We start from the raw sequence: 13,266 nt of genomic DNA on the forward strand, positions 1-13,266 counted from the left end.
GAAGTTCTGTGGGTTTTCCTTAAATCCTCTTCCTTTGCTGCCATACCAGTCCCTTCCTCCTCCTCCTCCTTCTTCTCCTCCCTCCCTCCTCTCCTCTTCTTTTCTTATCCTCTTTTTTCTCCATCCATTCCTAATGACAAAACTTGATATACATACCAACTTGGGAGAAACCTTTCTAATGCAAGAGAAGTGAGCTGGGCAAGTGAGAGGGAAAGGGCAGGAAAGAAGGACTGAGGATAATGTGTGTAGAGGTCATTTTCTCTTAGCTCTTTTCAGGAGTACGATGCTAAGGTTTTACACTTCTGGCTTAATCTCCTCATTCCCAGTTCCTGGGGGTCTTCACTGTCAAACTCTCCAGTGACCTGCTAGCTGCTGAGTCCTGCTGAGCTGCCAAGCATGGCTTGGAGCCTGACGCCCCAGTCCTCTGCTCCATCCCAGATAGTCACCAGCTCCACGGGGGAAACGCACGAAGCTGAACTCACCTGTCATGGTGTCTTTCCTGGAAGTGTGTTCTCCTTTAGTCCCGTGGTAAGTGGCATTGCTGCCAGTGGACTCATAGTCTGTTTTCCTTTCTTTGAGGCTGATCATTTCCCGAGGTGAAGCTGGGGCACTTGCTACATAAAGAAATCAAAAGGATGACTTTCCATAGCATGGACAGCGATTCACACAAACAGTTAAGGTCAAAACACACCTGGCTCAACATATATCAATGTGTTGATTTTCTTGTTCTTTGGCTATTGTCTGTACCCATTCCCTTACCCTGTGTCACTTGGAGCTTTATAGTTGAGGGGACACATGGCTTGAAGGCAAGTAATTAAGAACTATATACCGGGGCCATCTTTCTTAGAGAGACATCCTGGTGGGAACATTGCCTGCCCAAGAATGAGATGGATCTTAGTTTCTTTATTTTTCTTTCCTTTTTGTTCCCTCTCTCCTTCCTTCCTCTCTTCTACTTTCCTCCCTTTTTTAAATTAGATTGTTTCAGAGGAGCTATTACTGGTATTGAAGAATCTTTGACGAAAATAAACAGAGTTTTACTTAACTACCCAGCAACTCCCTAAAGGAAGGCAAAGGAAGCAGCTCTCCACACAGGATGATCCCTGGGGGCAGGGTGTGAGGACAGCTCCCTCTTCCTGATGCGGTGTCCTGCTCCAGCTCTTTGGATGAATGCCCCTACAATCCTGCACCCACACTTACACCTTGGACTCTCGCTGCCTATTGGACCCTGGGGAGCGAGCCCCATCTTCCTCTGTGTCTCCATTTCTACAATGATGGGTTGTAACTAGAAGAGTCCCCATGATTCTTTAGCAAAATGGTCCCAGAACACAGAAAAGGCTGAGCTTGGAGTTCAAGAAGCAAACAAAAAGAGGTTTAGTTTCCTTGAAAGAGGGGATGACCTGGGAGGAACAAAGCGGCCCTGACCATGCAGAGACACGATGAAGGACGTAGAGTAATACCTGTGCGTGCTGGCCATGAGGCAGCTGGCGCACAGCCCACCTGTGGTTGTTACCCTCATATGCTCCATGCTCCATAAGACACTACTCAGATCTGGAGCTTAGGCAACTGCATCTACTCAGTGTGAGCTTAGCAAAGTACTGTTCTGCCTCAAAGCCTTGGCCAGCCTCCTGTGCTCAGGGCAGTGCTTCAGAAACTTGTCTAACCTTGAGACTCACCAGCCCTGGACCTTCTGTGACTGAATTTTTAGGGGATGGTTCAAGGAATCCATATTTAACAAGCCGACCTGCTGATTATTAAGGTTTGGGGAAGCCTGGGAACTGGGATTTTTTTTTTTTTAAATAAAATCCTCTTTCCTTGGCTAGTGCCCAGCTCCTCCCCAATCAGGCTTCAGTTTACCCTGTAGCTTATCCTTCACACCCTTTGCAGGATCCCTCAGCTCCAGCCCACTGGGTAAGCTTGATCCCTGAATGTACCCTTATTTTCACTGTCTGAACCTTTGCTTCATTTCATCAAATTTAGTGTCTTCTATATGAGAGACGCTGGGAGACAGAAAGATGAATGCATCACACCTGCTGAACCAGAGGAGCTCAGTCAGGTGAGGAAATGGATGTGCAAATAAACCAGAAGGAGAGGCTGGTGCTCTGTGGGCATTACAGCCAAAAGCTAAGAAGGTAAACAAAGGGGCCTTCCCATCGCTTCCTGTCTCCCACTTCCCAAATCTATCAAATAAAATCGAGGCTCGCTGTTCAGCTCCTGGAACTCCCAGAGGTTGCCAGGCCTGGCTGTCCATTGGAATGAATCACTTGGAATACTTTAAAAAATACAGTTGCTTGAGACCCACACAAACCCAGTTGGACCAGAACCTCTGGGTGTAAATCCAATAGGAAGACACGGAAACAAACCACGTCCCTTTCCCCCTTCCCCTCCCGGAACTGAGCGGGACTCTGTCCAGTTGCTGAGCATCTGAGCATCATCCTGCTCACTTGCACCCGCTCCCCTCACCTCTGCTCTGCAGCCTTCCCTCCAGGGAGAGACCCTTTCCTGCCCTTGCTCCTTTGCTTCTAGGCCTTTCTACATCAAAGGGAGTCTTTTGTTAGTCACTGCCAGGCCATCACAAAGAGACACTATCTTGGAGGCTCTTGACCAAAGCTTCTAAAATTAGAATCTAATATTGCACAGATGGCGGGGCTTATTAAACCACGTCAAGTGTGTAATTATCTCCTGAGACCTCATGCACAGTGGTCTCCGTAAACATAGGTGATCTCTGGAAAGATCATATCTTGCAAATGAGTGTTTATGAGGTGTCTCTGATGTGCCTCGCTTGGGAAACACCTTAGCTGAATGGCTGGGATGATATCCTGATAGGGTGTCCCTGCTCCTTCCAGCACTTTCCAAGGTATTATGTCATTTCATGATCCTAACGCTGATTGGTTCTGAGTAATTAGAACTTTGTAAAAGATATTCTCCTCATGCTTGTGAGGTTCCCTGCTCTTTATCTTTTTAAGAAAGATGGGAAGAATGCAGAACAGGCCCTTTCCGTGCTTCTGAGAGTTTCCCCCGTCACATGGGGTAGGGTCCTGACTCGTCTAGTGTGGGACTAATAAACATTACAAGCAGTAAGACCACTAAGAAATATAAGTGTTCATGGGGCTAGGAGAGGGTCATTTGTTTCAGGCACACATTGCCCATTCGTTTCTGATTTTCCTCGTCATCCTGACACTTCTGTGTGGTGCAGTTTTATGACAGATGTTCTCACGGACAGAGGGGCCTCTGCGGGTGTGTGCTCCCTGTCATACCCGCTGAGCTGCAGTTTCAGGAAATATTATTTCCTCCGCAGTGAGAGGGCAGCGAGGAGCAGGAGAAACGTTCTTAAATAGAAGCCTATGCAGGTGTGTGTGTGTGTGTATGTGTGTGTGTGTGTGTGAATGTGTGCATGAGCATGTGTGAGCATGTATATGTACATATAATTATTTATCCATCCTTCTCACAACAAAAACCAAAATGCAGAAATAAACAAAAGTTTTAAAGACTTAAACTTTGAGTAAAACCACAATAAAATTTATGCCATGTATACACTAAACATTGTGCTCATATTTTGCCTTTAATTTCTTTCTCTCATCTTTGGCATTATATTACATGATTGAAAAAGGGTGTAAAAGTAATGAGAAGGTGACAAAATAAGCAAAACATAGATTACTTAAAAGTTATAGTTGGTAGTAATAAGAATTTATCAATGATTCACTCATTGGTCAAAAGGCAATAATAAAAAGCTAATCAGATATGGAATAGTAATGAAATCCTCAATGATGTAGTTTGGAAATATGCCATTCTGAATTAGGAAATAGCATGTCCCCTCTCCCTTATTCTGTTGTCCCGATTACAATTAATAAAATGCAACTCAAACTATTTTAAGTTGGAAAAACATCCATGAAAAATGCTGATTTGCAAACACCTGGCAGTTTTCTTTATCTTTGTTCCTCATTGAATGTAGGTCTGTGACATGCATTTCATGACATACGGCCTGTCAGAGATTTTTAGATTCTGTTAGAGATTAATTCTGAGTCTGAGTAACACAGTTGCCACTGCAATAAAAAGAAAGCAGTCATTTGATATTTACAGCAGACATCCGGATGGGGGTGGCTCTTCTCCCTGTGAGGGTCAGCTAAGGAGCTGGGAAAGAGGGGGACTCGGCCTGGCTGGTTCTGGTGATTCTTACCTGAGCGGTTGTTGGGAGATACGCGCACAGGGGAGATGGAGGGCGTGCGGGAGGAGGAGTAGGGCCTTTGCCGATCCCTCTCGATGGTTGAAGATGAGGCTACAAAGTGATACTGTGACCATCCATCCTGCGAAGACAGCACGCTCTGATTAAGTGGGGAAGGCAGAGTGATTCTTCCCTTCCTGACATTCCCAAGTCCCACGCGTCTGAACTGGCAAACCATTTCGGTAATCATCAAGGTTAAAACAGATGAATGTGAATTGAGACCCACCTCCGGTTCCCTCCAGCTAGGCTGACAGGGGAGGGCCTGCTTTCAGTGCTTGCTTTCCTTCCCAAATGCGGGATAAATGGTCTCTTGGCAAACCTGCTTTGGCCAGCTTTCATTTAAATGAAAATATCCTGCTCAGAATGTGGAATGGCCCTGGAACTGTCTGCTCTTTGCCTACCTGGTTCCAACTCTCTCTGGCCCTCTTTTCAACCACCTTCTAAAAGTGTTTACATTCGTTCACAGGGCCAGGTGCCAAGCAGCATCCTCCCTTCTGGCTTACCTCCCTTACAGTGCTTTGAACTTCCTTCTCCGCCACAAATGCCTGATCTCCACCTGCTTAGGGCCTTCAGTGTATATTCACACTGAGTGTCTCACCTCCCACTGAGTGTTCAGGCCTAGACTCCTATGCTCTCTGCTTTGCCACAGAAATTGTGTTTTTCCATTTAGAGCATATGCAGATTGCATCCTACCACATTAATCCTCCATGAAGCTTTCAAATATCTACTTAATTCATGAAAAGCATATATACAATTTTTCATTATAAAAACCGTATAAATACATCATGGAGGATTTTATGAATTTAGAAAGCATAAAGAAGAAAGTAAAAGTAGCCAATAATTCCTCCCACCTTCCCTGAGATGTCTTGAAAGGATGTTTTGGTAGTTCCTCCACCCTCTCTCTTTTTAAAGTCAAGTTCACTTCTATCAGAGTACTCTGTCACACAGCACTGGCAGTATAACAAAGCAAAGGACACACCCACCCAACCCCCAATTCCTTCACAGAGGCAACTATTATTTTCAGTTCTTTTAGCTTTTTCTTTCTTTCTCTTTTTTTTTTCTGAACGTATTTAGATGTTTAAGGAACTCAATGGGATATATTTTGGGATTATAAGTAGTGGCTCAGGAAATTGCTTTAGTCAAAAGTTTGGCTTTTGTAATAATGCATATGTTATTAAAGTAATAATATTGCATATGTCATTAAAAGTGAGCAAGCAACGTACTTTGTGATGTGAAAACTGGTTAATATTTGATATGTTCTAAGACCAAAGGGGACAACTGGATATAAGTATAGCACAACCCTAGGTTTTATTGGCAATATCAATGAATTCCTCAGCACTGCTGTCCTATGTGGGTTTTTGGAGCTATGTTTTGCTCAGCAGTTCAGATTTCATAATGCTTAGGTTACTATGGGACCATGTAAGTACTTACATCTCTGGAAATGTCAAGACTGTGGATGTAATAATAAAACTATATGAAGGAAGGCACTCTTATGAGGATACAACCCCAAAGCTTTCAAATACTTCAAGAGACCCAATTCTGAGAATGCTAATGCATGACAGAAATGTGATCTTGCTGGTATCTTGTTCATGGGTGAGGGGATTGGCAGAGACCAGAGGATGATGAGTGTGTCAGAGGCACCAAGACTGCCATCCCTGGGTCAGACCCCTCTGCACATGACCAGCGATGGTGTGTGTGTGTGTGTGTGTGTGTGTGTGTGTGTGTGTGTGGCACAGAAGCTTTGAATGGAGTTGGGAGAGGAAGAGCTTAGAGAACAGGGCAGAGTGGTTAACCCAACCAAGGCTCTTGATTAGTTTCTGAGTCCCAGCTAGGGAGCTCCTGGAGGTGCAAGAAGAGGAGCTGGTGTTACTTCTCCATCTTCCTCACATTGACAGATACAGTGGAAGGTGTGATGCAATGACCGAAACGAAGAACTCTACCATCACTATAGCCAGCAATGCTTAGGAGAGACCTCACAGTTTTAATTGTGATGGTGATATACACTTCCAAATGACATGGAAAACAGTGTAACACTGGATGCTGAAGACCTGGGTACAGATCAATCAACACCCGATTTAGTTATACCGAATAATCAGTTACCTTGAGGATAAGTGTCCTGCCCTTCCACATTTTTTTTTTTTACTGCCTGAAATATTTCATCATTCAGTTGAAAAAAAAAATCTTGCTTTCTAAAAAAGTAAGATTTATTGCTAAGCTAACACTCCTTTTAACCAAAATAGCCATGTAATATTTGTTACCTAGACAGCTTACAATCAATTTATTACTCGTTTACTTCCCGTCATTCACAAAGCTTAAAAGTGGTCTATGCAAACACATACAATTGGGCATGTAGCTTTAAAATCATTTGTCTCTTTGATCACTACTTTTTAGTTTTAACTCACTGTAGACCTCAGAGGCTTTTTCCTGAATTTTATTTTATTGGGTGCTTAACCACAGTTCCCTTTTGCATCAACCCTTTGGCTTCTAGGGGTTAAATAAAATAGCCCCCAGGAGAAAAATAGATGAAGAATAGCCACAGTGACTAGGGAAGGGCCGTTAATCCTTACTATTGATGATAAGGAACTCTTTTAATGTCTATTGGTCACTTCCAGCAGAACGACTCAGAAGTTGTGCCCTTCAGCTCAAGACCCAGACAAACTGTCAAAATGTGGTATGATATCGGTGCCTCAAATTGGTTTTTATTTTTAATGCATTAAACTTAAAACTGGAGGTTGTTAAATTGCTCCAAGTATATAGAGATAGAAATCCAAAAGAGAAGAAGAGTTCAAAGTCATTGAACTTGAAATTGCCAGGAGGAATAATCTGATTTTCTTTATCTTTCCCTTTTCCTGTCCTTCCACCAGTTTCCACTTCTCTGTTAAAGTTCCTGATATGTTTCTTTATGACACTGTATTAGCCTCCAAAGCTACTCTCACCCATATTTGTGCTTTCAATGGTCCAGAATGCAAGAGAAGGAAGGTGATGTTCTTCACAGCCTCACAACCATCGGTCTTCATGGTAGGTCTATGTGCTGTTCACTCTTGTTTTTCCTATGGTTTTCCCCTTAAGCATTTTGAGATCCCTGACTTTATAACAATCTTCATTTTTATGTATTTTTTTTACCCCCCTATAATAAGGTCTAAGAAAGTGGTTTTCAGACTGGTCTCTGTGAGGTTAGGATAACCTGTACTGACCCCATAGCTTTTTATTATGGAAGCTGTGTAGAATCTTCAATGAAGATCAGCACACACATTGGTTAGATTTGTGTGCAAAGATGAGCTAGCGCTGTTTGTCAAGGCAAAGCTCAAAACTGTTCACCTTGGGTCTCTCTGTCAGTAGAGGTAAAATTAGAAAGCTGTCAGGAGTCAGCGCTTCTCTCCAGTTTACACCAGTATCATAATTACTGGTAAGCTCTGTGTCGGTTGCTTTTCCATAAATAAAGGTCAAAATCAGCTTAGGGAGTTTTAAAAATAGTAATACCTGAGCCACAGGCCTTGAGATCCTATTTACATTGTTCTGAGCTGGGCCTGGTCACCAGGATTTTTCAAAGTCCCCAAGTGATGTTAATGAAAACATGGTGAGAACCACTGGCTTGGAGTTTCTATGCATTAGTGGCAGTGACTAATAGGGATACCAAATGCATTCTTAAAATGCTAAATCCTAGGAAGTTACCCACTTCATTTGGGGATGTCAGATAACACATTCTCCAGATTGACTTTCAGCGGCATAAAAATAGGTCCCAACCTCAGGGCAGAGCGGTGCCACAAACGCCCCAATCACACCTGATGACCTGGTATCCACTGCCTGTGCGATTCAATTTCACACGTCTACACCTCAGATCGGTCAGCCCTAAAAGACATTTCAACATTTGAAAAGCCAGGTGTTTTAGATATGCACTCAATAACGGTCAATAAGATCAAAGCTCACCCTGGATTCTAACCTCAAGGTCTCCACATTCCACCCCATTTTACATGTTTCCCTTTTTCTACCTGTCCAGTCTTAACTTCTGCTGCCCAGTTTTGTGCTAGGGAAACAAGAGGCAGGCAATGCATGGTTAGTAAACCACTATTGCCAAATGAAGTATGCCCCTGGGCTTCAGAGGAGCAATATGAGTGAGGCTACTTAGTATCATTTTCTCCCCCTGATGCGAACAAAGTGCTGTGACATCACAGCACAGAAAGCCTTGCTGAATTCTGGAACGCTGGTCCCTAGCAGAGGTGCCTAATATATGACAGTAGCATCTGATGATTTCAGATAACTGCGTTAATTATTGTAAAATGAAATGCTCACCAATGTCATGGGTTTTACAGCTAGCCTCTAAGTTCTTACACTTTATTGTTCTATAAGAAATGAAGGTCATCAGAGCTTTATGATTAAAAAAAAAAAAGTTAACCTAGAGCAACCTTATCAGTATTTTCTTCTGCTGTTGGTATGTGTCTTTTATGACATACTCACAGCTACGCTGAAGGCAGTGTAAGTTTAGGTAAAATGGTACAAAAGAAAAAAAAAAAAAGGCCATTGGCTGCCATCTCCATTTAAAATAATTTCTCAGCTGCCCATGTTTCCATGGGGGGTATAAAAACTGCCTCCCCTTTAACCTACATTGTAAGTAATTCTGAAGCATCATTATGCCTGGGCACATCTGGTCCTGGTTTGCTGCTGAGTCCTTCCATAGTTTGCAGAGCATGGCTTTGCCCATCACCCCAGCCCCACCTCTACTGCTCCCTGCATCCCACAGTGCAGATGCTCATGCACCTGTCCATGGAGGCTACCCTAAGTTCTCCCCAAACACAAACCTTCGGAGAGCTAGGAGAAAGGTGAAGGGTGGGTGCATTGTTTTCTCAATAGATATGTTCCTGTTTTTTTTAGGGCTGGGCACTGGAGCAATACCTACTTCTGGAATGTGCCCATAAGACGGAAAGGGCTGGTTTCTGAAAGGGTCACCTGTGGGAAGGTTGCTGGGCAGGGAACACTGGTGTTGGGAGTAGGGCTGTGAATGCCAGCTGGTGAGCAGAGCATCTGGTGTGATGGAAGGAAACCGAGCCCTGTGGGGGTATTCACAGACTTCCTCCTCCTCTGACTGCTCAGAGCATCCAGTCACCACCTGCTGAGTACGTGGGCACACTCCTACCCCTACCAATTTGGAATCAGAGCAGGATGAGGGGCAGTGCCAGCTAGGGGAGGAAGGAGAGGATTAGGGAGAGAGAAGATAACCAGGAAGAGAATTCTCAAGGGCTGATTGGAGGATCTGGAGATTAGGGAGAAAGAAGAGGTTAAGTACCAAATTCTCATTACTGTGCTTCAGGAGATGAGAGGAAGAGGAAGTGGAATTTCACATCATTTCTGTTGTGACCCCTGACCTCTGGAAGAAGGCCCATTTTAGAGAATCACCAGCAATTGGGTGGAGGGGGACAGCGTGAGTGAATATGGTGAATCAGATGGTGATGCTTCCATTTACAGATGTTTCCAAAGCATGTTTTCTAAGACAGACTTAGAATTTAGATTTAACAAATTGTTTCTAATGACAAGTGGCAATTCTGACTCAGACAATAGCTTTAATAAATAATTAACCCTGAAAATGGAGACTCGTTTATTTCCATGGGCATATTCGTTAGAACTCAAAATATATTCCAATGCTCAGTTAGTTAGTATATAGTCAATGGCAGGCTTTCCTCCCTTTTAAAAACAGCTCTAAACCTGGTAAGATTTATTTGGTCTCTAAACAAAGATTTCTCAGTAGGCACACAGGGACTATTTGGTTCTAAAGTAACAAATACAAGTTTTTTGCTTTAGCTATCCTTAGAAGCTCACAGCCCATAAAGCTTGTCAATTCTAATTTGCTGTGAGTGACTTGAGATATAAGGCAAGTGTGGGGAAAGCCCTTGGGGCTTTTAGCAACCCAAGTTCATCTACTCACTCAACTTAGAACACTTATAGCTTGTTATTTGCATTCACTACCAGGACTTCCTCACCAGGAAACTACTTTTCAATTGAAAGGCAAGACATGAATTGTTGCCATCTACTAAAAATGGTGCCCAGTTAAGATATCACTACTCATTTATGAAAAATTTGATAGCTCAAAATTGTGCCAGTTTTCCAGTCATTTTTAAGTGGAAGAAACATATTAATGTAATCACATGAGGCGGAGAAAGAAAAGTAGTGGTAGTTTTACATACATCCTTCTTATTTCATTAAAAGGTATTTTATTGTGAATGTAAAAGTACTCAGTAATAAATAAGACAAGGTCAATGACCAAAAGAATTCACACAGGGTGATTTGATCATAAATTCCCATTTCATGGTAGGTAGTGCTGTCCAGGCCTACAACTTTCCTAGTAAAAGTCTATCTATACCTTAAGCAAGCCTAGATACATTGTTTTTATATATCTAAAACATACCTTTGAAATGTCAGAATATTTCTCTTTTTCAGACCCCCTCAGAGGCATAACCACCCTCAAGGGAGGACATGCCCTTATTCCATTCCTATTTATTGTAAATGCTAAATGTTAACTGTCTTGTAATCCAATCACAGAGATCTCCCTGCTTGCTTTCTCTGTCTTTTTAATTGACCACCAATGGATTTCATGTCATCTTCCCTACGTTCCTCTGATTCCAAAGGTATAAAAGAACTGTGAGATTCTTGAGAGCATTTTCTTAGTCCTTTGAGATCCTTCTTCTGGGCATGTCCTGAGTGTGGCTCAAATAAACTCTTACACAATTTTCTATAGTTTTGGATGCTCTTACATTAATAATATAGAATATTAATAGTCTGTGTGGTTGAAGACCAAGCCAGATTTTACATGTCAATGAACCCTCAGCTCCTCTTTGCTGTAATCGAACAAGCTTCTATCTATTTTTAAGGAAAACTGTTTGTTAGAGAATCATTAAAACTAATTCCATCAACAATTCCAATAGCTATTAGAGTTAAATATTTAAGCTACATTGTAAGGGCCAAAAGGGAGTATTGGCAGTTTGATGCAGAAATAAATGCCACCTGACATACTAGTTGCTTTCATTAGTTCTAGCTTTGGTGCTCCCAATAAAATGTAATTAAATTGGTTTGGATACTTAAAGTTACAGTATATCCTAAAGCCTAATATGCAAATTGTCTCCTCAGGTGGTCGTTTGACTGCTCGCTATGATGTGCACTGACCACTGGAGGCAGCATGGAAGATGGTGGGCACTGGTGACATTGTGCTAGCAGCGGGTGGCAGTGGAGGCACTACCGGCCCTGATGGGGCCCCAAGGAGAATGGGACCACAGCGGGAAGGTGAAGCAGATGAGCGGGTGGTGCCAATCAAGGCAGGTGTGAATGGGGCCCGACTACCTTGCCAATCGCCCCACAGACAATGATCAGCGGCAGTGACAGAGGGTGAGGTTGCTGCCTGACCCCTAGGTGCAGAGGGATCCAGGTGGGAGACCCAGCCCTGATTAATCAACCAATAGGCGGGATGGTGGAGCAGCTGAGGGGGCAGTGCCAGGCCAAGGCAGGATTGTGGGACTGAAAGGCTGGGGGTGTGAGCTGGGGCTGTGAGGCTAAGGGCACAAGCTGGGGCCTAATCTCAGAAGGCTACCCCAAGAGACCCCACCTGTGCAGAATTTTATGCACTTGGATTCTAGTTTAAGGATAAGAATCTTCAGTAGTACCATATTTTAAACCCAAATACTGAGTAAATCCACTTTAGAAATTTAATTTTACTACATTGGCCTAATTCTAAGCAACCAATATCAACAAGAAAATTTGACAAATTGGAAATAAATTTTATATAATTTGGCTGAAGAAAGTGTATCATCATTAACTGCGAGTAATTAACTGGTACCAATGCAATGCAGAAAACCCACTCCAAAAATTGAAATAAGACTGGATTAGTCCTCCTGTTTTCCAGGCCTCACTTATTAGATCTGCAAACAAAGGTCTGACACTATGTCTTTGTGTTCCAAGTGGGGCTGCAAAGTGAAATTCAGGGTGAAACTAAGCGAAGTCCAGTCTTCAGGTTTGTTGATCCAAATGCCTAAAAGTCATTTCAACATTTGAAAAGCCAGGTATTTTACATATACACCCAATAGCGGTCAATAAGTTCAAAGCTCACCCTGGATCCTAACCTCAAGGTCTCCACATTCCACCCCATTTTTACATGCCTCAGATCATGAGAATGGAAACAGAATCAATGAGGCTTAAATGCTGGGGTGGCTACACCGATGCAGGTATTTAATAAGCATTAATAAGTAGCTCGCACTGTACTAGACACAGAGGCAAGAACAGGGAAAGAAGTAGGCTCGGCTCCTGAGCAGGAGATGGACATTTAAAAATGATCCCCTCACATCACATCGGGTAGTAAGAGCCATGAAGGAAAAGTACAGGCTACTCTGAGATGGTTACTAGCCTTGGAGAGTTGGAGGGAGTCAGGCAGGTTTCCTTGAGGAAGTGACAGTTATACTGAGCTGGGAGCAGCCACGCCTGGTGGGAGGAGAGGGAAGGCAAGGAAGGGCAAAGGGGGTCTAGGAGGCCAGTGCTGCCGAGAGAAAGTGATAGACGAGGAGGCCACAGGGAGGTGAGCTTGGAGAGATGGGTAGGACTTTATCATAAGAGGACTGGAAGCTGCTGCAGAGGTTTAATCAGGGGACTGACAGGGTTAGATTTTGATTTATAAAAGTGTATTCTGAATGCTAGATTAAAGGTGATAAGTCCCAATTGATGTGTATTTTACTTCATATTTTACCAGTGAGCAGAACATGGCTGGCTCTCCACTGAGTGCGTGGGCACTGTGAGGTCCCCAGGCTTCACATGGGGAATGCTGACAGCCTGGCAGGGGCACCATGCTATGACAGGGCAGGGAGCAACAGAAGGAAACACCGAGCTGTGCCCACATCCTAGGCCACCCTCACTTCTTCCCTGAGGTGCTGTAATGTTCTTCATGTTGCTGGAGCTACAAAAAGAGAGTCTGGAAATTTATAATCCGTCCTCTTTTCTGACTGAGCTGGCCTTTCTGCATGGAACTAAGGGGTCAGGGACACTTTTCAAAATTGAAGCCAACTGGTAATTACTGC

General features: G+C 43.3%; 1 protein-coding gene across 7 annotated transcripts in view; it reads right to left on the reverse strand.

Annotated features, from left to right (window-relative positions):
- Positions 1-13,266, reverse strand: part of CTNND2 (catenin delta 2) — a 716,413-nt gene that overhangs the window by 13,911 nt on the left and 689,236 nt on the right. For 6 of the 7 annotated variants that reach the window (XM_036410294.2, XM_036410290.2, XM_036410291.2 and 3 more), the window contains 2 exons: positions 4,175-4,301; positions 483-614 (listed from right to left, as the gene is read on the reverse strand). In XM_036410294.2, coding sequence (XP_036266187.1) covers positions 483-614; positions 4,175-4,301 — 259 coding nt within the window. The remainder of the gene's footprint in view (positions 1-482; positions 615-4,174; positions 4,302-13,266) is intronic. The other variant, XM_036410293.2, reaches the window with a different exon arrangement.

Source organism: Pipistrellus kuhlii, unplaced genomic scaffold (genome assembly GCF_014108245.1).
Source record: "Pipistrellus kuhlii isolate mPipKuh1 unplaced genomic scaffold, mPipKuh1.p scaffold_m20_p_4, whole genome shotgun sequence".
Classification (NCBI taxonomy): domain Eukaryota; kingdom Metazoa; phylum Chordata; class Mammalia; order Chiroptera; family Vespertilionidae; genus Pipistrellus; species Pipistrellus kuhlii.